At 46.9% G+C, this 24,833-nt stretch overlaps 1 protein-coding gene across 5 annotated transcripts in view; it reads right to left on the minus strand.

Annotated features, from left to right (window-relative positions):
• dennd1a (DENN/MADD domain containing 1A) overlaps positions 1-24,833 on the minus strand; it is a 145,718-nt gene that overhangs the window by 68,230 nt on the left and 52,655 nt on the right. For all 5 annotated transcript variants that reach the window (XM_029710252.1, XM_029710254.1, XM_029710251.1 and 2 more), the window contains exons 4-5: positions 15,122-15,171; positions 11,175-11,294 (exon numbers count right to left, since the gene is read on the minus strand). In XM_029710252.1, the coding sequence (XP_029566112.1) occupies positions 11,175-11,294; positions 15,122-15,171 (170 nt within the window). The remainder of the gene's footprint in view (positions 1-11,174; positions 11,295-15,121; positions 15,172-24,833) is intronic.

Below are 24,833 nucleotides of genomic sequence, written 5' to 3' on the forward strand. Positions count from 1 at the left end.
GTAAAGAGCAACCAGGCATCCTCTACTGACGGGATGAGGTCAATATCCTTCCAGGATACCCGTACTAGGTCGATTAGAAAGGCCTGCTCGCTGAAGTGTTTTAGGGAGCGTTTAACAGTGATGAGGGGTGGTCGTTTGACCGCGGACCCATTACGGACGTAGGCAATGAGGCAGTGATCGCTGAGATCCTGGTTGAAGACAGCAGAGGTGTATTTAGAGGGCAAGTTGGTCAGGATGATATCTAAGAGGGTGCCCATGGTTACGGATTTAGGGTGGTACCTGGTAGGGTCCTTGATAATGTGTGTGAGATTGAGGGCATCTAGCTTAGATTGTAGGACGGCCGGGGTGTTAAGCATATCCCAGTTTAGGTCACCTAACAGTACGAACTCTGAAGATAGATGGGGGGCAATAAACTCACATATGGTGTCCAGGGCACAGCTGGGGGCTGAGGGGAGTCTATAAAAAGCAGCAACGGTGAGAGACTTGTTTCTGGAAAGGTGGAATTGTAGCTCGAATTGTTTGGGCACAGACCTGGATAGTATGACAGAACTCTGCAGGCTCTCTCTCCAGTAAATTGCAACTCCGCACCCTTTGACAGTTCTATCTTGTCGGAAAAAGTTGTAGTTGGGGAAGGAAATTTCAGGATTTTTGGTGGCCTTCCTAAGCCAGGATTCAGACACGGCTAGGACATCCGGGTTGGCGGAGTGTGCTAAAGCAGTGAATAAAACAAACTTAGGGAGGAGGCTTCTAATGTTAACATGCATGAAACCAAGGCTTTTATGGTTACAGAAGTCAACAAATGAGAGCGCCTGGGGAATGGGAGTGGTGCTGGGGGCTGCAGGGCCTGGGTTAACCTCTACATCACCAGAGGAACAGAGGAGGAGTAGGATAAGGGTACGGCTAAAGGCTATAAGAACTGGTCGTCTAGTGCGTTCGGAACAGAGAGTAAAAGGAGCAGATTTCTGGGCGTGGAAGAATAGATTCAAGGCATAATGTACAGATAAGGGTATGGTAGGATGTGAGTACAGTGGAGGTAAACCTAGACATTGAGTGATGATGAGAGAGGTTTTGTCTCTAGAGGCACCAGTTAAGCCAGGTGAGGTCACCGCATGTGTGGGGGGGTTGAACAAAAGGGCTATCTAAGGCATATTGGGCAGGGCTGGGGGCTCTACAGTGAAATAAGATAATAATCACTAACCAAAACAGCAATAGACAAGGCATATTGACATTAGGGAGAGGCATGTGTAGCCGAGTGATCATAGGGTCCAGTGAGTAGCAATAGGTGAGTCAGGGAGCCGATTCAATAGTCGCTACTACGCTAGGCGAGCTGGAGACACGGCGATTCAGACAGCTAGCGGGCTGGGGCTAGCAAATGGGCCTCCGGCGAAGTCGCAACGGTAGAACCTGTTGAAACCACCTCGGACAATTACGTCGGCAGACCAGTCGTGATGGATTGGCGGGGCTACGTGTCGGCAGTAAAGGGTCCAGGCCAATTGGCAAAAAAGGTATTGTAGCCCAAGAATTGGCTGGTGGACCTCTTCGGCTAGCCAGGAGATGGGCCTAGCTCGAGGCTAGCTCAACGCTAACTGGTGCTTGCTTCGGGACAGAGACGTTAGCCAGGAGTAGCCACTTGGATAGCAGCTAGCTAACTGCGATGATCCGGTGTAAAGGTTCAGAGCTTGCGGTAGGAATCCGGAGATGTGGTAGAGAAAAAGCAGTCCGATATGCTCTGGGTTGATATCATGCTGTGCAGACTGGCAGGTATTGACCGAGCTAAGGCTTGCTGTTGTCCGAGTTAACGGTGAAGACCGCTAGCAGTGGCTAACTGACTACTAGCTAGTTACCTGGCTAGCTTCTGATGGGGGTTCCGGTTCTAAAGTATAAAAATAGCAGATCCGTACCACATTGGATATGAACGGACAGTCTGACTAAGAGCCATATATTGGACCAACTGTTAGAATGTTGAATATTGTTCTAATTCCAGACATTCAGTTACATAGCATTGTTAGAATATTCCTCATGTTAATGGGGAGCTAACATGGCTGCCATAGAATGTTGAAGTGTCATGTAAATACATCATAAAGCAGAAATTTAAATTTCCCTACTCTCGAAATAAACTGAACAAAAATATAAACGCATGTAAAGTGTTAGTCCTATGATTCATGAGCTGAAATAAAAGATCAGATAAATGTTCCATATGCACAAAATGCTTATTTCTCTAAAATGTTGTGCACTAATTCGTTTAAATCCCTGTAAGTAAGCATTTCTCCTTTGCCAAGATAATCCATCCACCTGACAGGTGTGGCATATCAAGAAGCTGACTAAACAGCATGATCATTACACAGGTGCACCTTGTGCTGGGGACAATAAAAGGCAACACTAAAATGTGCAGTTTTGTCATAGAACACAATGTCACAGATGTTTCAAGTTTTGAAGGGAGCGTGCAATTGGCATGCTGACCGCAGGAATGTCCACCAGAGCTGTTGCCAAAGAATTTAATGTTAATTTCTCTACTAAACGTCGTTTAGAGAATTTAGCAGTACGTCCAACCGGCATCACAACCACAGACCACGTGTAAGGCGTCGTGTGGGCGAGCTGTTTGCTGATGTCAAAGTTGTGAACAGAGTGCCCCATGGTGGCGGTGGGTTTATGGTATGGGCAGGCATCAGCTATGGACAATGAACCCAATTTAATTTTATCGATGGCAATTTAAATGCACAGAGATACCGTGACAAAATCCTAAGGCCCATTGTTGTGCCATTCTACCGCCGCCATCACCTCATGTTTCAGCATGATAATGCACGGCCCTATGTCGCAAGGATCTGAACACAATTCCTGGAAGCTGAAAATGTACTTCTTCCATGGCCTGCATACTCACCAGACATGTTACCCATTGAGCATGTTTGGGATGCTCTGAATCGACGTGTAAGACAGGGTGTTCCAGTTCCCGCCAATATCCAGCAACTTCGCACAGCCATTAAAAAGGAGTGGCACAACATTCCACAGGCCACAATCAACAGCCTGATCAACTCTATGCGAAGTAGATGTGTCGCGCAGCATGAGGCAAATGGTGGTCAGACGAGATACTGACTGGTTTTCTGATCCATGCCCCTACCTTTTATTTAAGGTATATATGACTAACATATGCATATCTGTATTCCCAGTCATGTCAAATCCATAGATTAGGGCCTAATTGAGTGGTCCTTATAAGAACTGTAACTCAGTAAAATCTTTGAAATTGTTGCATGTTGCGTTTGTATTTTTGTTATGTGTACATGCCTCTAGTCTGACTACTGTATGTGCATCCTGCGTTTGAGACTGGTTAGATTAGTTGTGGACATTGACATGAGGAAGAGAGACAGAGAGACAGAAAGAGAGAGAGAGAGAGACAGAGAGGGAGAGACAGAGGAGAGGGAGAGGGGGCGAGACAGAGAGAGAAGGGAGGAGAGAGAAAGAGATAAGAAGGGGGGATGAAAAGAGTTGAAGATAAAAATAGAACAGCAGATATCAATCAAGTGAAAAAGAAAGAGAGAAATAGCCCCGAAACTGAAAGACAGCAACGGATTCTCACATTACTGTAATGATTTTTGTCAACATTAATATTTTATCCACCTTCAAAAATATAAATAATGGAGTCAAAATAGTCCCTAGTTTTTGAACAACACATATACCCCTTACTGATCCAGGTACTTCTTCCAGCATACACAGAGACAGAAATCAGTAGAGAAGGGAAGGGGTGGCCTCTGGACCACCAAGGAATTACTAGTCAGAGACAAAACATTGAGGTTGGAGTGGTCGGATTTCAAAGCACCCGAGTGATGGGATATCCGGGAACGTTTTCCGGCCTTTGCCCAAAGCGGTGGTGGCTTGGCTCTCTAACCAGTGGAGATACTACAGCTGCTGCTCCATCAGAGTGACATGCGTGCATACACACACCCACACAGATAAAACTAGATACACATAAATACACACTCCCTTACTCTTTCTAACACACACAGGGGCATGTGCAAACATGCACACGCACACACACACACACACACACAATCAGGCCCTATTCTCAGGTCACACACACACACACACAAAGCTCATCTTCTATAATAGTTATGACTGAATAATGTATCAGTACTATCCATCTACAGTGGGGGGGAGTATTTGATCCCCATCTGATTTTGTACGTTTGCCCACTGACAAAGAAATGATCAGTCTATAATTTTAATAGTAGGTTTATTTGAACAGTGAGACAGAATAACAACAAAAAAATCCTGAAAAACACATGTCAGAAATGTTATAAAATGATTTGCATTTTAATGAGGGAAATAAGTATTTGACCCCTCTGCAAAACATGCCTTAGTACTTGGTGGCAAAACCCTTGTTGGCAATCACAGAGGTCAGACGTTTCTTGTAGTTGGCCACCAGGTTTGCACACATCTCAGGAGGGATTTTGTCCCACTCCTCTTTGCAGATCTTTTCCAAGTCATTAAGGTTTCGATGCTGACGTTTGGCAACTCGAACCTTCAGCTCCCTCCACAGACGTTCTATGGGATTAAGGTCTGGAGACTGGCTAGGCCACTCCAGGACCTTAATGTGCTTCTTCTTGAGCCACTCCTTTGTTGCCTTGGCCGTGTGTTTTGGGTAATTGTCATGCTGGAATACCCATCCACGACCCATTTTCAATGCCCTGGCTGAGGTTCTCACCCAAGATTTGACGGTACATGGCCCCGTCCATCGTCCCTTTGATGTGGTGAAGTTGTCCTGTCCCCTTAGCAGAAAAACACCCCCAAAGCATAATGTTTCCACATCCATGTTTGACGGTGGAGATGGTGTTCTTGGGGTCATAGGCAGCATTCCTCCTCCTCCAAACACGGCAAATTGAGTTGATGCCAAAGAGCTCCATTTTGGTCTCATCTGACCACAACACTTTCACCCAGTTGTCCTCTGAATCATTCAGATGTTCATTGGCAAACTTCAGACAGGCATGTTTATGTATTCTTGAGCAGGGGGACCTTGCGGGCACTGCAGGATTTCAGTCCTTCACGGCGTAGTGTGTTACCAATTGTTTTCTTGGTGACTATGGTCCCAGCTACCTTGAGATCATTGACAAGATCCTCCCGTGTAGTACTGGGCTGATTCCTCACCGTTGTCATGATCATTGCAACTCCACGAGGTGAGATCTTGCATGGAGCCCCAGGCCGAGGGATATTGACAGTTCTTTTGTGTTTCTTCCATTTGCGAATAATCGCACCAAATGTTGTCACCTTCTCACCAAGCTGCTTGGCGATGGTCTTGTAGCCCATTCCAGCCTTGTGTAGCCCATTCCAATCTTGTCCCTGACATCCTTGGAGAGCTCTTTGGTCTTGGCCATGGTGGAGAGTTTGGAATCTGATTGATTGATTGCTTCTGTGGACAGGTGTCTTTTATACAAGTAACAAGCTGCGGTTAGGAGCACTCCCTTTAAGAGTGTGCTCCTAATCTCAGCTCGTTACCTGTATAAAAGACACCTAGGAGCCAGAAAACTTTCTGATTGAAAGGGGGTCAAATACTTATTTCCCTCATTAAAATGCAAATCAATTAATAAAATTTTTGACATGCGTTTTTCTGGATATTTTTGTTGTTATTCTGTCTCTCACTGTTCAAATAAACCTACCATTAAAATTATAGACCGATCATTTCTTTGTCAGTGGGCAAACGTACAAAATCAGCAGGAGATGAAATACTTTTTCCCCCCACTGTAGATGTAATGTACAGTCATGGCCAAAAGTTTTGAGAAAGACACAAATATTAATTTTCACAAAGTCTGCTGCCTCAGTTTGTATGATGGCAATTTGCATATACTCCAGAATGTTCCTCTTTGCCATGCAAATGAACTGAATCCCCAAAAAACATTTCCACTCCATTTCAGCCCTGCCACAAAAGGACCAGCTGACATTATGTCAGTGATTCTCTCATTAACTTGTTGGGGATAGGGGGCAGTATTTGCACGGCCGGATAAAAAACGGACCCGATTTAATCTGGTTACTACTCCTGCCCAGTAACTAGAATATGCATATAATTATTGGCTTTGGATAGAAAACACCCTAAAGTTTCTAAAACTGTTTGAATGGTGTCTGTGAGTATAACAGAACTCTTATGGCAGGCAAAAACCTGAGAAGATTTCATGCAGGAAGTGGCCTGTCTGACAAGGTGTTGTTGTTCTTGCTTCTGTTTATTGAAGAGTCAGGATCTTAGCTGTAACGTGACACTTCCTACGGCTCCAATAGGCTCTCAGAGCCCGGGAAAAACCTGAACGATGTCGAGGCAGCCTCAGGCTGAAACACATTATCGCCTTTGCCAAGTGGCCGATCAGAGGACAATGGAATTAGGCGCGTGCCCGATTCGACCCCTGCTGTATTTTCTTTCGGCTGTTTACCTAATTGCAGATTCCCGGTCGGAATATTATCGCTTTTTTACGAGAAAAATTGCATAAAAATTGATTTTAAACAGCGGTTGACATGCTTCGAAGTACGGTAATGAAATATTTAGAAATCTTTTGTCACGAAATGTGCCGTGCGCATGTCCGTTATTTACCATTGGGATAGTGTCTAGAACGCACGAACAAAACGTCGCTGTTGGAACATAACTATGGATTATTTTGGACCAAACCTACATTTGTTATTGAAGTAGAAGTCCTGGGAGTGCATTCTGACGAATAACAGGAAAGGTAATCAAACTTTTCTAATAGTAAATCTGACTTTGGTGAAACTTGGTGGGTGTCTAAATAGCTAGCCCTGTGATGCCGGGCTATCTACTTAGAATATTGCAAAATGTGCTTTCACCGAAAAGCTATTTTAAAACCGGACATATCGAGTGCATAGAGGAGTAATGTATCTATAATTCTTAAAATAATTGTTATGCTTTTTGTGAACGTTTATCGTGAGTAATTTAGTAAATTGTTAGTAAATTCGCCTGAAGTTTGCGGGGGGTATGCTAGTTCTGAACGTCACATGCTAATGTAAAAAGCTGGTTTTTGATATAAATATGAACTTGATTGAACAAAACATGCATGTATTGTATAACATAATGTCCTAGGTGTGTCATCTGATGAAGATCATCAAAGGTTAGTGCTGCATTTAGCTGTCTTCTGGGTTTTTGTGACATTATATGCTAGCTTGAAAAATGGGTGTCTGATTATTTCTGGCTGGGTACTCTGCTGACATAATCTAATGTTTTGCTTTCGTTGTAAAGCCTTTTTGAAATCGGACAGTGTGGTTAGATTAACGAGAGTCTTGTCTTTAAATAGCTGTAAAATAGTCATATGTTTGAGAAATTGAAGTAATAGCATTTCAAAGGTATTTGAAAATCGCGCCACAGGATTCAACTGGCTGTTACGTAGGTGGGACGAATTCGTCCCGCCGGTCCTAGAGAGGTTAACACAGGTGTGAGTGTTGACGAGGACAAGGCTAGAGATCACTTGGTAATGCTGATTGAGTTCGAATAACAGACTGGAAGCTTCAAAAGGAGGGTGGTGCTTGGAATTATTGTTCTTCCTCTGTCAACCATGGTTACCTGGAAGGAAACAAATGCCGTCATCATTGCTTTGCACAAAAAGGGCTTCACAGGCAAGAATATTGCTGCCAGTAAGATCGCACCTAAATCAACAATTTATCGGATCATCAAGACCTTCAAGGAGAGCGGTTCAATTGTTGTGAAGAAGGCTTCAGGGCGCCCAAGAAAGCTCAGCAAGCGCCAGGACCGTCTCCTAAAGTTTATTCAGCTGCAGGATCGGGGCACCACCAGTACAAAGCTTGCTCAGGAATGGCAGCAGGCAGGTGTGAGTGCATCTGCACGCACAGTGAGGCAAAGACTTTTGGAGGATGACCTGGTGTCAAGAAGGGCAGCAAAGAAGCCACTTCTCTCCAGGAAAAACATCAGGGACAGACTGATATTCTGCAAAAGGTACAGGAATTGGACTGCTGAGGACTGGGGTAAAGTCATTTTCTCTGATGAATCCCCTTTCCAAATGTTTGGGGCATCCGGAAAAAAGCTTGTCCGGAGAAGACAATGTGAGGGCTACCATCAGTCCTGTGTCATGCCAACAGTAAAGCATCCTGAGACCATTCATGTGTGGGGTTGCTTCTCAGCCAAGGGAGTGGGCTCACTCACAATTTTGCCTAAGAACACAGCCATGAATAAAGAATGGTACCAACGCATCCTCCGAGAGCAACTTCTCCCAATCATCCAGGAACAGTTTGGTGCCGAACAATGCCTTTTCCAGCATGATGGAGCACCTTGCCATAAGGCAAAAGTGATAACTAAGTGGTTCGGGGACTAAAACATCGATATTTTGGGTCCATTGCCAGGAAACTCCCCAGACCTTAATTCCATTGAGAACATGTGGTCTATCCTCAAGAGGCGGGTGGACAAACAAAACCCCACAAATTCTAACAAACTCCAAGCATTGATTATGCAAGAATGGGCTGCCATCAGTCAGGATGTGGCCCAGAAGTTAATTGACAGCATGTCAGGGCGGATTGCAGAGGTCTTGAAAAAGAAGGGTCAACACTGCAAATATTGACTCTATGCATCAACTTCATGTAATTGTGTATAAAAGCCTTTGACACTTATGAAATGCTTGTAATTATACTTCAGTATCCCATAGTAACATCTGACAAAAATATCTACAGACACTGAAGCAGCAAACTTTGTGGAAATTAATATTTGTGTCATTCTCAAAACTTTTGGCCACGACTATATATGAAATGTACCAAATTACTTTATTGTTGCTATTTAACTACTGTAAAATGTGTGTAGAATGGACATGTAAGAACAAAAGAAAAGGATGTAAAAACAAAGTTTATTTTTGTCTTCTGAAGAGAGGGGGTGGTGGGAGGGGGGTGGTGGATGAGCCCCCCAAAAATTATAATAATAACTAAAACACACACACCGATAAAACTAGCACAATCAGGCCACATCCTCAGGTCTTGAAGTGTTGTTACTTCCCTCTAGACTCACCACCCCCCACCAAGACCCAGGATCACTTCCCTCTAGACTCACCACCCCCCACCAAGACCCAGGATCACTTCCCTCTAGACTCACCACCCCCCACCAAGACCCAGGGTCACTTCCCTCTAGACTCACCACCCCCCACCAAGACCCAGGATCTCTTCCCTCTAGACTCACCACCCCCCACCAAGACCCTAGGTCACTTCCCTCTAGACTCACCACCCCCCACCAACTCTTCCCTCTAGACTCACCACCCCCCACCAAGACCCAGGATCACTTCCCTCTAGACTCACCACCCCCCACCAAGACCCAGGGTCACTTCCCTCTAGACTCACCACCCCCCACCAAGACCCAGGATCACTTCCCTCTAGACTCACCACCCCCCACCAAGACCCAGGGTCACTTCCCTCTAGACTCACCACCCCCCACCAAGACCCAGGATCACTTCCCTCTAGACTCACCACCCCCCACCAAGACCCAGGGTCACTTCCCTCTAGACTCACCACCCCCCACCAAGACCCAGGGTCACTTCCCTCTAGACTCACCACCCCCCACCAACTCTTCCCTCTAGACTCACCACCCACCACCAAGACCCAGGATCTCTTCCCTCTAGACTCACCACCCCCCACCAAGACCCAGGGTCACTTCCCTCTAGACTCACCACCCCCCACCAAGACCCAGGATCACTTCCCTCTAGACTCACCACCCCCCACCAAGACCCAGGGTCACTTCCCTCTAGACTCACCACCCCCCACCAAGACCCAGGATCACTTCCCTCTAGACTCACCACCCCCCACCAAGACCCAGGATCACTTCCCTCTAGACTCACCACCCCCCACCAAGACCCAGGGTCACTTCCCTCTAGACTCACCACCCCCCACCAAGACCCAGGGTCACTTCCCTCTAGACTCACCACCCCCCACCAAGACCCAGGGTCACTTCCCTCTAGACTCACCACCCCCCACCAAGACACAGGGTCACTTCCCTCTAGACTCACCACCCCCCACCAACTCTTCCCTCTAGACTCACCACCCACCACCAAGACCCAGGATCTCTTCCCTCTAGACTCACCACCCCCCACCAAGACACAGGGTCACTTCCCTCTAGACTCACCACCCCCCACCAAGACACAGGCCAAATGGCCATCCGCGAATCATGCGCTATGTACTTAACTAGGTAAGTCAGTTGAGAACAAATTCTTATTTACAATGACGGCCTACACCGGCCAAACCCGGACAACGCTGGGCCAATTGAGTGCCGCCCTATGGGACTCCCAATCACGCCGGTTGTGATACAGCCTGGATTCTAACCAGGGTGTCTGTAGTGACACCTCTAGCACTAAGATGCAGTGCCTTAGACCACTGCGCCACTCAGGAGCCCATTGGTGGTCAACAGAGGATGACTTGGTAGAACGTAGGGTGATCTTGCATTCAGTATGTGTTTGAGAGAATGTTTGCAATAGAGAGTGAGTGTGTGTGTGTGTGTGTGTGTGTGTGTGTGTGTGTGTATGTGTATGAACAGAGAACACGGCCTGACTTCTGCCCACAGAGAATGGGAAAAGCCACTGGTGAAGGTACAGTCACTACTCAGATTTAAGAGTCCATAGGACCCTCTGTAATGCTTGTCCTGTCCTAACTGAACCTGTCCTGTTCTGTCCTTTCCTAACCTGTCCTAACCCGTCCTTTCCTAACATCTCCTGTCCTAACATGTCCTGTCTTAATCTGTCTTGTTCTAACATGTTCTGTCCTGTTCTGTTTTAACATGTCCCATCCTAACATGCCCTGTCCTAATCTGTCCTGTTCTAACATGTTCTGTCCTGTCATAACCTGTTCTGTTCTAACCTGTCCTGTCCTGTAGCTCCACTTTTTCCAATGCTACTTGGCTATCTCTCTCCCTTTGCTTTTTCTCTGCTATGATGATATCTAACTATAGAATAGTAACAACTGATTTAAAAACAACATGTGTAATGCATTATGATGCCCCCCTCCCGAACACACAATTCTCTGTTGTATTAATTGCTCCTGTAAGTCGCTGGATAAGAGCGTTTGCTAAATGACTAAAATGTAAAAATCCAAGTTCAATGGTGCCGACACTGTACCTTGTGGTACGCCGGGCATATAGGAAACTCTCTCTCTCTCAAACACACACACACACACACACACACACACACACACACACACACAAAGGGGTCTCACCTGAGGATGCAGTAGCAGCTGTGGGCCCCCGAGGAGAGGCGGCAGAAGCCGAAGCGCTGCTTGCTCTCGATGTCCGTCAGAACGAAGGTGAAGTTCTGGCCCACTTGGCTCACCGACAGACTGCATCACACAGAGAGGATGGGAAGCAACCAGTCAATGAAATTTATCCATAAAGCAGTTTTTACATCAAAAGTCCTTTCAACATTAATCTGGCCTAGAAAGAAGGGGAGGTAGAGAGAGAGAAGGAATTCGAGCAGGAGAGAAAGAAATAAGCATTTTCAGACATGGCTTCTCGTTTAACACAAAGTCGTGCCCTTTAAAGTGCTTTCTGTATAAAGGTGTCATTATTATTGCTAGTGTTATCATCATTATCAGTATTAGCATCGTAGGTAAAAGTACCTAGGGGCAACAGTCCATTTAGGAGGGTTGCTGGCTGAAGGCGTCCGCATAGTAGGTTAGGTTTGCTCCTAGGTGAAGTGAATGTCTGTGCCTTGCATACTCCCTTAAAAATTAGCTTGAATGGGGCCTCCCGGGTGGCGCAGTGGTCTAAGGCACTGCATTGCAGTGCTAGCTGTGCCACCAGAGACTCTGAGTTTGAGCCCAGGCTCTGCCGCAGCCGGCCGCGACCGGTAGGCTCATGGGGCGACGCATAATTTGCCCAGAGTCGTCCGGGTTAGGGAGGGTTTGGCCGGCAGGGATATCCTTGTTTCATCGCGCACTAGCGACTCCTGTGGAGGGCCGGGCGCAGTGCACGCTGACCAGGTCGCTAGATGTATGGTGTTTCCTCCGACACATTGGTGCGGCTGGCTTCCAGGTTGGATGTGCGTTGTGTCAAAAAACAGTGCGGCTTGGTTGGGTTGTGTTTCGGAGGATGCATGACTCTCGACCTTCGCCTCTCCCGAGTCCCTACGGGAGTTGCAGCGATGAGACAAGTCAGTAACTACTACCAATTGGATACCACGAAATTGAGGAGAAAAAGGGGTAAAATAATAAATAACTAAAAATATTTTCAAAATTTGCTTGAATAACTAGAAAGAAGCGGCAATATTAATGTTTGTCTTCCTTGAGACGTCGTATGCACCAACATAGAGTGCATTCGGAAAGTATTCAGACCCCTTGACTTTTTTCACATTTTATTACGTTACAGTCTTATTCTAAGATGGATTTAATATTTTTTTCCCTCATCAATCTACACACAATACCCCATAATGGCAAAGCGAAGAGGTTTTTAGAAATGTTTACTAATTCATAAAAAATGAAGCATTATTGACTGTATAAAGTAAATTATTAAAATACTGAGCTATATTATATGCTCAAAAAATTGGGAAATTATATTATTTTATACTAATACAATTGCTCAGAGAAAGATTTTGTTTAACAAAAAAAAATAAAACATCTCGAAAGGTAGGGGTGTCAAAATGATTGACAACCATAAAAATTCTTATAAATGAAGTAGTAAAAAGTTGTATTTGGTCCCAAATTTCTAGCACGCAATGACTACATCAAGCTTATGGATGCATTTGCAGTTCATTTCGGTTGTGTTTCACATTATAATGAAATAATGTATTATGTCATTTTGGAGTCACTTTTATTGTAAACACTTCTATATTAATGTGGATTCTACCACGATTATGGATAATCCTGAATGCATTGTGAATAATGATGAGTGAGAAAGTTAGAGGGTCAAAGATCATACCCCCACAAGACATGCTAACCTCCCCTGTTATTGGTAATGGTGAAGGTTAGCATGTCTTGGGGGTATGATCTTTGACCCTCTAACTTTCTCACTCATCATTATTCACAACTCATTCAGGATTATCCAGATCACCTATTGGGCACAAAATAATCTGAAACACAACCTAAACAAACTCCAAACGCATCCACGTTTGTAGTCACATGCTTGATTTGCTGTAGTCATTATGTGCTAGGAATATGGGACCAAATACTACACTTTCGACTACTTTATTTATAAGTATCTTTAGGGGTGTCAATAATTTTGACCCCTAACTTTTTGAGAAAAAACGCATTGCAAAACCTCTTTCTCTGAGCAATTGTATTAGTATAAAATAATTACATTTCCCAAATGTGTTTTTTGCATACATATAGCTCAGTATTTAAATTATTAACTTCATACATTCATTATTACACATTTTATCAAGGGTGTCAATAATTTCGGGCCCCACTGTATATGCGCAAACTGTTTTCCACTGGGAAGCATACGGTAAGCTTGACTGTGTGCTCCACCCCATAGTAGTGAATGGCTGTGTGGATGTGTGGGTGGATATGTGGGTGGGTGGGTGTGTGGATGGCTGTGTGGATGGCTGTGTGGATGTGTGGGTGGGTGTGTGGATGTGTGGGTGGCTGTGTGGGTGGCTGTGTGGATGGCTGTGTGGCTGTGTGGATGGGTGGGTGGGTGGGTGGGTGGATGTGTGGGTGGCTGTGTGGATGTGTGGGTGGCTGTGTGGCTGGCTGTGTGGGTGGCTGTGTGGATGTGTCGGTGGCTGTGTGGATGTATGGGTGGCTGTGTGGATGTGTGGGTGGCTGTGTGGATGTGTGGGTGGCTGTGTGGATGTGTGGGTGGCTGTGTGGATGTGTGGGTGGGTGTGTGGCATGGCCAGTAGACACTGCCCTGAGTCAGCGTGTCACATGGCTAACTATAGAAGCCTAGTGGGCAGCCTCTCTCTCTCTCTCTCTCGTGTGACAAGAGGTCGGAATAATGGGCTGTGTGTGTGTGTGTGCGTGCGTAGATGATAGCGAAGCTACTTCTGACCCATGGATTTCTCAACATGAGCAAGTAGAGCCAGTGTTAAGAGAAAGAGACGGACGCGGGAGGAAATGTCAAACAGCTTCACACACAAACACACACACAGTTTTCCTCCCACTCGCTGCCTCCCTGCCTTCTCCTCCATTGTATGTGTCACTCCTGTTGCTATTGACTGGAGTGACTGCAGTCACCATGCGTGTGATTCCTCATCTCTCCTGTAGATGGTGATAGCACTCAGGGACTACACTAGCACCAGAGTAGTGTTCTCTCTGTAATGATGCAGGTTGTAGCATATTGTGTGGAGACTGTGCATGTGTAAGAGCTGAGAACATTCAGTTTCCAAGTAACCAAACCACCTCTCTTGTTGTAGGTGTGATAACTGTCAAGCTAGGGAATAAGGCAAGCTACTGTGTAGCTGTGTAGTTAAAGCTGCAATATGTCACTTTTTGGGTGACCCAACCAAATTCAACTAGTTATAGATGTCATTTTTATTGAAAGCAAGTCTAAGAAGTGGTAGATAAGTTCTATGTGCGCTTTTCTATGCTTCCCGGTCTTGAGTTTTGTTTTTGCATCTTTTACTTTGGGTTTTGTACACCAGCTTCAAACTCTTGAAAATACAATATTTTGTGGTTATTCTAAATGTATTTCACAGCGGTTCAGATAGTACAATGTTTCTCTACACTATACTTGATATTTTGGCACATAAACAGAAATGAGGCAAACTATTAGAATTTTAGCAACCAGGAAATGGTTGAGTGATTTCTGCATAGTTCATCTTTAAGTCACATACTGTATGTGTTGTCAGTCTGAGATACAAATTAACTATAGTATAATTTAGTATTAGTTTACTGAGACAAATTCTAAAATGTACTTTTGTACGGGGGGGGGGAAGGGGGGCATTTGATAGGCCATAATAAAATAGTTAAAAGTAGCTCCCTCTCAACCAAGTGGGGGACAGGAGAGAGCTTGGGCCTAGCCACCAGCTGGGTTTGGTAAATCACACTCTGAAGAGACACATTACTTCCCTAGAGGGGTGGTGTGTGTGTGTGTTATGGGGGTCTAGGACCTTAAACTCTCCAAAAAGCTTCCGGAGAACACGACTGCCGGCTGTGCGGCATTACAAACGACGAGAGGGGAGGGAGTGTGTGTGTGTGTGTGTGTGTGTGTGTTATAACAAACGTACCTGTCCACACTGAAGGGGAAGCAGAACTTGGGGACTGTCTGAAGAGTTTCCTGTTGGGGGAGAGAGAAAGAGAACAGAGAGAGAGAGAGAGAGAGAGAGAGAGAGAAGGGAGAGAGAGAGAACATTTATACATCTAAAGGAGCCTATAAATCTAATTATTAACTGCGCCACACCATATAACAGTGCATGGCCTGGAGAAATCAGAGACAGATGAGGGCAGAGGGCAGAGAAGGAGGTGAAGGAAAATATCTATTAAGGTGTAAAGGGGGACAAAGAAAGGAGGGAGAGAAGGAGAGATAGGGGAAGGAGAGATAGAGGAAGTAGAGGAGAGAGAGAAGGAGAGATAGAGGAAGTAGAGGAGAGAGAGACATTGACAGGGGGAGCGGGTCAATCAAAGACGATTGTACCGGCGAGGATAAAAAAAATGGAAGAGTGGGAAAAAGAAAAGAACACAATGGCAACAAATGAAGCCGGCGGTGGTGTGGTGGGAGTTTGGTTGAAGAGGTGGGTAGGGTAGGGAGGGGTGTGTGTGTGTGTGTGTGTGTGTCTGAGCAGTGTTAACAGGGCCCTGGGGGGAGGGGGGGGGGGGAAGCTGCCCCAACATATGGGCAACAGTGAAAGGGGAGCGAGCGGCAGGATCCAAGGGGACCAGCGGGGAACGGGTAGAGGGGGCTGGGTGGGGGATACTAGGGAGGCCAGGGGAATCACAGATCAGCATGGGGCAAGAGGTGAGGGGGAGAGAAGGCTGGCAGGCAGGGGCTTTGCCTGGCCACCTCTCTCTCTCTCTCTCTCAGCTGTGTCCCTCCAACACGGGGAGTCGGGGACCCCTGGATTAGGGCCCTGGGACTAAGGGGAAACTAACAAAGACAGACAGAGGGGGAGGGAGAGAGAAGTGAGAGGAAGAGAAAGAAGGAATAGCGAGCGGACAGAGCAAAAAAAGGAAAAAGAGATAAATAGTGGTGGAGTGAGAGAGAGCTATGTGATCGAGCAAGAAGTGAGGGAAAATGAAACGTGGAGGGGTACAACAAGAGAGAGAGGTGCAGAGAGAGAGAGAGATGGGAAGAAAGCAAGAAAGTGGAGAGAGAGAGAGAGCGAGAGAGAGCGAGAGAGAGCGAGAGAGAGCGAGAGAGAGAGAGAAAATGAGTAACACCGGGGCCCAGGAGAGCTCAGACTAGCAACTAGGCCGGACAACAACAGAGCAGGCTGGGGCCTGGGTTTTTGGTTGACCGAGGAGAGTCATACCCAGCCATGGTGCTCTCTGACAGTGCTCATTTTGTCAGCTATTTTAGGTTTAGTTTAAGTCTTAGTTTTAACATGTCTTTTAGTCTTAGTTACATTTTAGCCATTTCATCCTTCTTTAGTTTTAGTTATTCAGTCAACTAAAACTTTGGAGAATTGTTGTCTAGATTTAGTCACAGCCATTTTAGTCACATAATACTGAGTGCATTTTTTCTATTAAATAATGAATATTTAGGCTACCTCTAACTTCCATCATGTGCACATTCAGATAGCGTTGTCCAACTAGGCCTACTATCTCCTGGTATACCTTAGCTGGCAACATTGTGGCAGATTGTAACCAATGTCAGCCGTAAATAAGCATATAGGCTATAAAGCATTGGCTACAGATTAAACAATTTACAGCTCAGATTTTCTCCCCATCATAACCCTCAAGGGGGTAAATAAGTGGTTTCCTTGAAAACGGGATAATTTGAGCTTTACAAAAATGCCTGAAGTATTACTGTACTCATAATAGTGAAAATTTCTCATAGGAAAAAAGCAACTGTGGAGCGAGAGCGGCAACAGACGAATGAATAACAGTGCGCACTGGAAAATAGACTTTCTGATGTGATCAAATAAAAAATAGCCTACATGAAAGTAAGAGAGAGAGTAAACATTGTTTCTAGTTGAGGTTATTTAGAGGTCTAGTGTCCTGCCTTCGCATCAGTACAAAAGATTGACGAGTGACTGAAGTGACCTCCTGGGAGCTGTGTGGGAGAGCTGCCCAGAAAAGCTCAATCAGACCGTGCAACTGAAAGATGTCCATTCTGCCAATGAGAGGATTGCATGAAATATTCTGCATGCATGCTTCTGATTGGACAACATGGATAAAAAGGTTCACGTGAAATTAACTGTCCATTAGTCTCATGTGGAATTCTCGTCTCGTCACATTTTCGTCGACTAAAATCTAAAGTAATTTGTAAGATCGTTTTTTCCCGGGGCATGTCATCTTGTTATCGTCATAGTTTTAGCATGGAAAAATAGGTTGTTGACGAGTATTTCTCGTCATAGTTATTGTTGACAAAATTAACACCGCTCCCACAGCCGTGTTGAGGCCCTGGCGGAACCAGATGGAGGGACAAACAAGAGTGCCAGGCAGCAGAGAGCTTCAAGCCTGTAGTCCCCCCAGACCTCCACCCCCGGGTGGACAACCAATTACTGACTCAGCTCACTGGTCACCATGGCAGCAGATGAGGTTGAGTCGGTGGCACCTGGTGGGTGAGGCCTTGGCTCCCATGATGCTTTGGGGCCACCATGGGACACGGTGGGCAGGTGGTGGTTCAGGTGTGGTGAAAAACAAGTGAAAGGTGAGAGGAGCGAGGTGTGATACAATAAAAAAAAGACTGGAGTTCACATTGGTGCGGCTGGCTTCCGGGTTAAGCGAACAGTGTGTCAAGATGCAGTGCAGCTTGGCAGGGTCGTGTTTCGGAGGATGCACGGCTCTCTACCTTCGCCTCTCCCGAGTCCGTAGGGGAGTTGCAGCGATGGGACAAGACTGTAACTACCAATTGGATATCACCAAATTGGGGAGGAAAAAGGGGTAAAAAGTACAAAAAATAATAATAATTCACGAGAGGGAGGCACAGGCACTGATGTAACTGTGTCACCATGACAACAGCACACATATAGCTTGCACATTCACGCACATGCATTAAACACACACACACATCTGTTATGAAACTGAGGAAGTTAAATAATAGCACACCCTTTTTAGTCAGTAAAACTGACCACCTCTTATTCACTAGACCTCTCTACTGGTATTAGCCAAGCCATAAACTGTCACGATCCCTCTCAAAAGATTAGGCCAAACGACTTGACACAAACCGCAAGTCTACAGGCTAGCTGAGGAGACAGCTTTGTGACAGTTTATAAGGGTTTGAATCAAGTGTTTTCCCTTGGCTTGGATTCCCTGCTCTGAAAGCAGGTTGACGTTTATTGTCATGAGTCTTGTCCTGTAGGCAGAACTAAGCGTTTTCCTCTTAGATAGGCCAGCTACAAAGTCAAAATTGGCTACATTGTAAAAATAGCTTTTTGGTCTTAATTTAAGGTTAGGGTTAGCAGTGTGGTTAAATGTTAGGGTTAAGGTTAGGTTTAAAATCAGATGTCATGACTTTGTGACTGCCAGCTAGTGACCACTGCAGAGCTACCTCCAAAACAAGATTTGTGACAAGAAACGCTAACCTGCGGTCTGAAAGGGCAAAGCTAGTCTGATGGTTACTGACTCACTCCTATAACTAACATAGGCTTATGAAGCTGGCCGGTTCCATTTAGCAACAAACAGTTCCAGTCAGGGCCTGAGTCATGGCCTGAGTCACCCAAGACTGAACCCACACACAACTCAGGAAATATGAGACTGAACACACACACACACACACACACACACACACACACACACAACTCAGGAAAAAGGACACTGAAACCACACACCCCTCAGGAAACAGGACACTGAAACCACACACCCCTCAGGAAACAGGACACTGAAACCACACACCCCTCAGGAAACAGGACACTGAAACCACACACCCCTCAGGAAACAGGAGACTGAACCCACACACACCCCTCAGGAAACATGAGACTGAAACCACACACACCCCTCAGGAAACAGGATACTGAACCCACACACACCCCTCAGGAAACAGGATACTGAACCCACACACACCCCTCAGGAAACAGGAGACTGAACCACCACACACCCCTCAGGAAACATGAGACTGAACCCCCACACACCCCTCAGGAAACAGGAGACTGAACCCACACACCTCTCAGGAAACAGGAGACTGAATCCACACACACCCCTCAGGAAACAGGAGACTGAACCCACACACACCCCTCAGGAAACATGAGACTGAAACCACACACACCCCTCAGGAAACAGGATACTGAACCCACACACACCCCTCAGGAAACAGGATACTGAACCCACACACACCCCTCAGGAAACAGGAGACTGAACCACCACACACCCCTCAGGAAACATGAGACTGAACCCCCACACACCCCTCAGGAAACAGGAGACTGAACCCACACACCTCTCAGGAAACAGGAGACTGAATCCACACACACCCCTCAGGAAACAGGACACTGAAACCACACACCCCTCAGGAAACAGGAGACTGAACCCACACACACCCCTCAGGAAACATGAGACTGAAACCACACACCCCTCAGGAAACAGGATACTGAATCCACACACACACCTCTCAGGAAACATGAGACTGAACCCACACACACCCCTCAGGAAACAGGAGACTGAACCCCCACACACCCCTCAGGAAACAGGAGACCGAACCCCCACACACCCCTCAGGAAACAGGAGACTGAAACCACACACCTCTCAGGAAACAGGAGACTGAACCCACACACCTCTCAGGAAACAGGAGACTGAATCCACACACACCCCTCAGGAAACAGGAGACTGAAACCACACACCTCTCAGGAAACAGGAGACTGAACCCACACACCTCTCAGGAAACAGGAGACTGAATCCACACACACCCCTCAGGAAACAGGAGACTGAATCCACACACACCCCTCAGGAAACATGAGACTGAAATCACACACCTCTCAGGAAACAGGAGACTGAATCCACACACACCCCTCAGGAAACAGGAGACTGAATCCACACACATCCCTCAGGAAAAAGGAGACTGAAACCACACACCCCTCAGGAAACAGGAGACTGAATCCACACACACCCCTCAGGAAACATGAGACTGAAACCACACACACCCCTCAGGAAACAGGACACTGAAACCACACACCCCTCAGGAAACAGGAGACTGAACCCACACACACCCCTCAGGAAACATGAGACTGAAACCACACACCCCTCAGGAAACAGGATACTGAATCCACACACACACCTCTCAGGAAACATGAGACTGAACCCACACACACCCCTCAGGAAACAGGAGACTGAACCCCCACACACCCCTCAGGAAACAGGAGACCGAACCCCCACACACCCCTCAGGAAACAGGAGACTGAAACCACACACCTCTCAGGAAACAGGAGACTGAACCCACACACCTCTCAGGAAACAGGAGACTGAATCCACACACACCCCTCAGGAAACAGGAGACTGAAACCACACACCTCTCATTAAACAGGAGACTGAACCCACACACCTCTCAGGAAACAGGAGACTGAATCCACACACACCCCTCAGGAAACAGGAGACTGAATCCACACACACCCCTCAGGAAACATGAGACTGAAATCACACACCTCTCAGGAAACAGGAGACTGAATCCACACACACCCCTCAGGAAACAGGAGACTGAATCCACACACACCCCTCAGGAAACAGGAGACTGAAACCACACACCCCTCAGGAAACAGGAGACTGAATCCACACACACCCCTCAGGAAACAGGACACTGAAACCACACACACCCCTCAGGAAACAGGACACTGAAACCACACACCCCTCAGGAAACAGGAGACTGAACCCACACACACCCCTCAGGAAACAGGAGACTGAAACCACACACCCCTCAGGAAACAGGAGACTGAACCCCCACACACCCCTCAGGAAACAGGAGACTGAAACCACACACCTCTCAGGAAACAGGAGACTGAACCCACACACCTCTCAGGAAACAGGAGACTGAATCCCCACACACCCCTCAGGAAACAGGAGACTGAAACCACACACCTCTCAGGAAACAGGAGACTGAACCCACACACCTCTCAGGAAACAGGAGACTGAATCCACACACACCCCTCAGGAAACAGGAGACTGAAACCACACACCTCTCAGGAAACAGGAGACTGAACCCACACACCTCTCAGGAAACAGGAGACTGAATCCACACACACCCCTCAGGAAACAGGAGACTGAATCCACACACACCCCTCAGGAAACAGGAGACTGAAACCACACACCCCTCAGGAAACAGGAGACTGAATCCACACACACCCCTCGGGAAACATGAGACTGAAACCACACACACCCCTCAGGAAACAGGACACTGAAACCACACACCCCTCAGGAAACAGGAGACTGAACCCACACACACCCCTCAGGAAACAGGAGACTGAAACCACACACCCCTCAGGAAACAGGAGACTGAACCCCCACACACCCCTCAGGAAACAGGAGACTGAAACCACACACCTCTCAGGAAACAGGAGACTGAACCCACACACCTCTCAGGAAACAGGAGACTGAATCCCCACACACCCCTCAGGAAACAGGAGACTGAAACCACACACCTCTCAGGAAACAGGAGACTGAACCCACACACCTCTCAGGAAACAGGAGACTGAATCCACACACACCCCTCAGGAAACAGGAGACTGAAACCACACACCTCTCAGGAAACAGGAGACTGAACCCACACACCTCTCAGGAAACAGGAGACTGAATCCACACACACCCCTCAGGAAACAGGAGACTGAATCCACACACACCCCTCAGGAAACATGAGACTGAAATCACACACCTCTCAGGAAACAGGAGACTGAATCCACACACACCCCTCAGGAAACAGGAGACTGAATCCACACACACCCCTCAGGAAACAGGAGACTGAAACCACACACCCCTCAGGAAACAGGAGACTGAATCCACACACACCCCTCAGGAAACATGAGACTGAAACCACACACACCCCTCAGGAAACAGGACACTGAAACCACACACCCCTCAGGAAACAGGAGACTGAACCCACACACACCCCTCAGGAAACAGGAGACTGAAACCACACACCCCTCAGGAAACAGGAGACTGAACCCCCACACACCCCTCAGGAAACAGGAGACTGAAACCACACACCTCTCAGGAAACAGGAGACTGAACCCACACACCTCTCAGGAAACAGGAGACTGAATCCCCACACACCCCTCAGGAAACAGGAGACTGAAACCACACACCTCTCAGGAAACAGGAGACTGAACCCACACACCTCTCAGGAAACAGGAGACTGAATCCACACACACCCCTCAGGAAACAGGAGACTGAAACCACACACCTCTCAGGAAACAGGAGACTGAACCCACACACCTCTCAGGAAACAGGAGACTGAATCCACACACACCCCTCAGGAAACAGGAGACTGAATCCACACACACCCCTCAGGAAACAGGAGACTGAAACCACACACCCCTCAGGAAACAGGAGACTGAATCCACACACACCCCTCAGGAAACATGAGACTGAAACCACACACACCCCTCAGGAAACAGGACACTGAAACCACACACCCCTCAGGAAACAGGAGACTGAACCCACACACACCCCTCAGGAAACAGGAGACTGAAACCACACACCCCTCAGGAAACAGGAGACTGAACCCCCACACACCCCTCAGGAAACAGGAGACTGAAACCACACACCTCTCAGGAAACAGGAGACTGAACCCACACACCTCTCAGGAAACAGGAGACTGAATCCCCACACACCCCTCAGGAAACTGAAACCACACACCTCTCAGGAAACAGGAGACGGAACCCACACACCTCTCAGGAAACAGGAGACTGAATCCACACACACCCCTCAGGAAACAGGAGACTGAAACCACACACCTCTCAGGAAACAGGAGACTGAACCCACACACCTCTCAGGAAACAGGAGACTGAATCCACACACACCCCTCAGGAAACAGGAGACTGAATCCACACACACCCCTCAGGAAACACGAATCATAGGGTTTCCAGATTCTAAAAATTCTCAAAGATTTCATGTATAATTCCTCCTACCATCATTAAAAAAATCTCTCAAAATGCCGAATTCTGGGAGATTATGGTTCAGGTCAAACCTAGAAGGTTTGGCTGTAAACAATCACAGAATGATGAACTATTCACACAGGGCCTTTCAGGATAGCAAGGCAACATAGTCTATTAGCCTAAGTGGTGGTAGGCTAAATATTAAGATAATTCTTTCAAATCTGGAATTGAATTATAATTACTGTAACATTGTGCACAAATTCTGTGACCTCAAGACTTTCTAACGACAAGTTCATCATGTTCTATTCTCATCTTCATTTCAATTGATTTAGGCTCTTCTGACTCCCTTTCATTTCCCCAAACCTGGCTTATACAAGACTCCCAACAGAAACACAATACAGAAAACTGAAAACTCCAGGGGCTTTACCCTGTCAATACCATTCCCAACACCAGGGGCTTTACCCTGTCAATACCATTCCCAACACCAGGGGCTTTACCCTGTCAATACCATTCCCAACACAGGGGCTTTACCCTGTCAATACCATTCCCAACACCAGGGGCTTTACCCTGTCAATACCATTCCCAACACCAGGGGCTTTACCCTGTCAATACCATTCCCAACACCAGGGGCTTTACCCTGTCAATACCATTCCCAACACCAGGGGCTTTACCCTGTCAATACCATTCCCAACACCAGGGGCTTTACCCTGTCAATACCATTCCCAACACCTGGGGCTTTACCCTGTCAATACCATTCCCAACACAGGGGCTTTACCCTGTCAATACCATTCCCAACACCAGGGGCTTTACCCTGTCAATACCATTCCCAACACCAGGGGCTTTACCTTGTCAATACCATTCCCAACACCAGGGGCTTTACCCTGTCAATACCATTCCCAACACCTGGGGCTTTACCCTGTCAATACCATTCCCAACACAGGGGCTTTACCCTGTCAATACCATTCCCAACACCAGGGGCTTTACCCTGTCAATACCATTCCCAACACCAGGGGCTTTACCCTGTCAATACCATTTCCAACACCAGGGGCTTTACCCTGTCAATACCATTCCCAACACCAGGGGCTTTACCCTGTCAATACCATTCCCAACACCAGGGGCTTTACCCTGTCAATACCATTCCCAACACCAGGGGCTTTACCCTGTCAATACCATTCCCAACACCTGGGGCTTTACCCTGTCAATACCATTCCCAACACAGGGGCTTTACCCTGTCAATACCATTCCCAACACCAGGGGCTTTACCCTGTCAATACCATTCCCAACACCAGGGGCTTTACCCTGTCAATACCATTCCCAACACCTGGGGCTTTACCCTGTCAATACCATTCCCAACACCAGGGGCTTTACCCTGTCAATACCATTCCCAACACCAGGGGCTTTACCCTGTCAATACCATTTCCAACACCCGGGGCTTTACCCTGTCAATACCATTCCCAACACCAGGGGCTTTACCCTGTCAATACCATTCCCAACACCAGGGGCTTTACCCTGTCAATACCATTCCCAACACCAGGGGCTTTACCCTGTCAATACCATTCCCAACACCAGGGGCTTTACCCTGTCAATACCATTCCCAACACCAGGGGCTTTACCTTGTCAATACCATTCCCAACACCTGGGGCTTTACCCTGTCAATACCATTCCCAACACCAGGGGCTTTACCCTGTCAATACCATTCCCAACACCAGGGGCTTTACCCTGTCAATACCATTTCCAACACCAGGGGCTTTACCCTGTCAATACC

The sequence above is a fragment of the Salmo trutta genome, chromosome 23 (assembly GCF_901001165.1).
Source record: "Salmo trutta chromosome 23, fSalTru1.1, whole genome shotgun sequence".
Taxonomy (NCBI): domain Eukaryota; kingdom Metazoa; phylum Chordata; class Actinopteri; order Salmoniformes; family Salmonidae; genus Salmo; species Salmo trutta.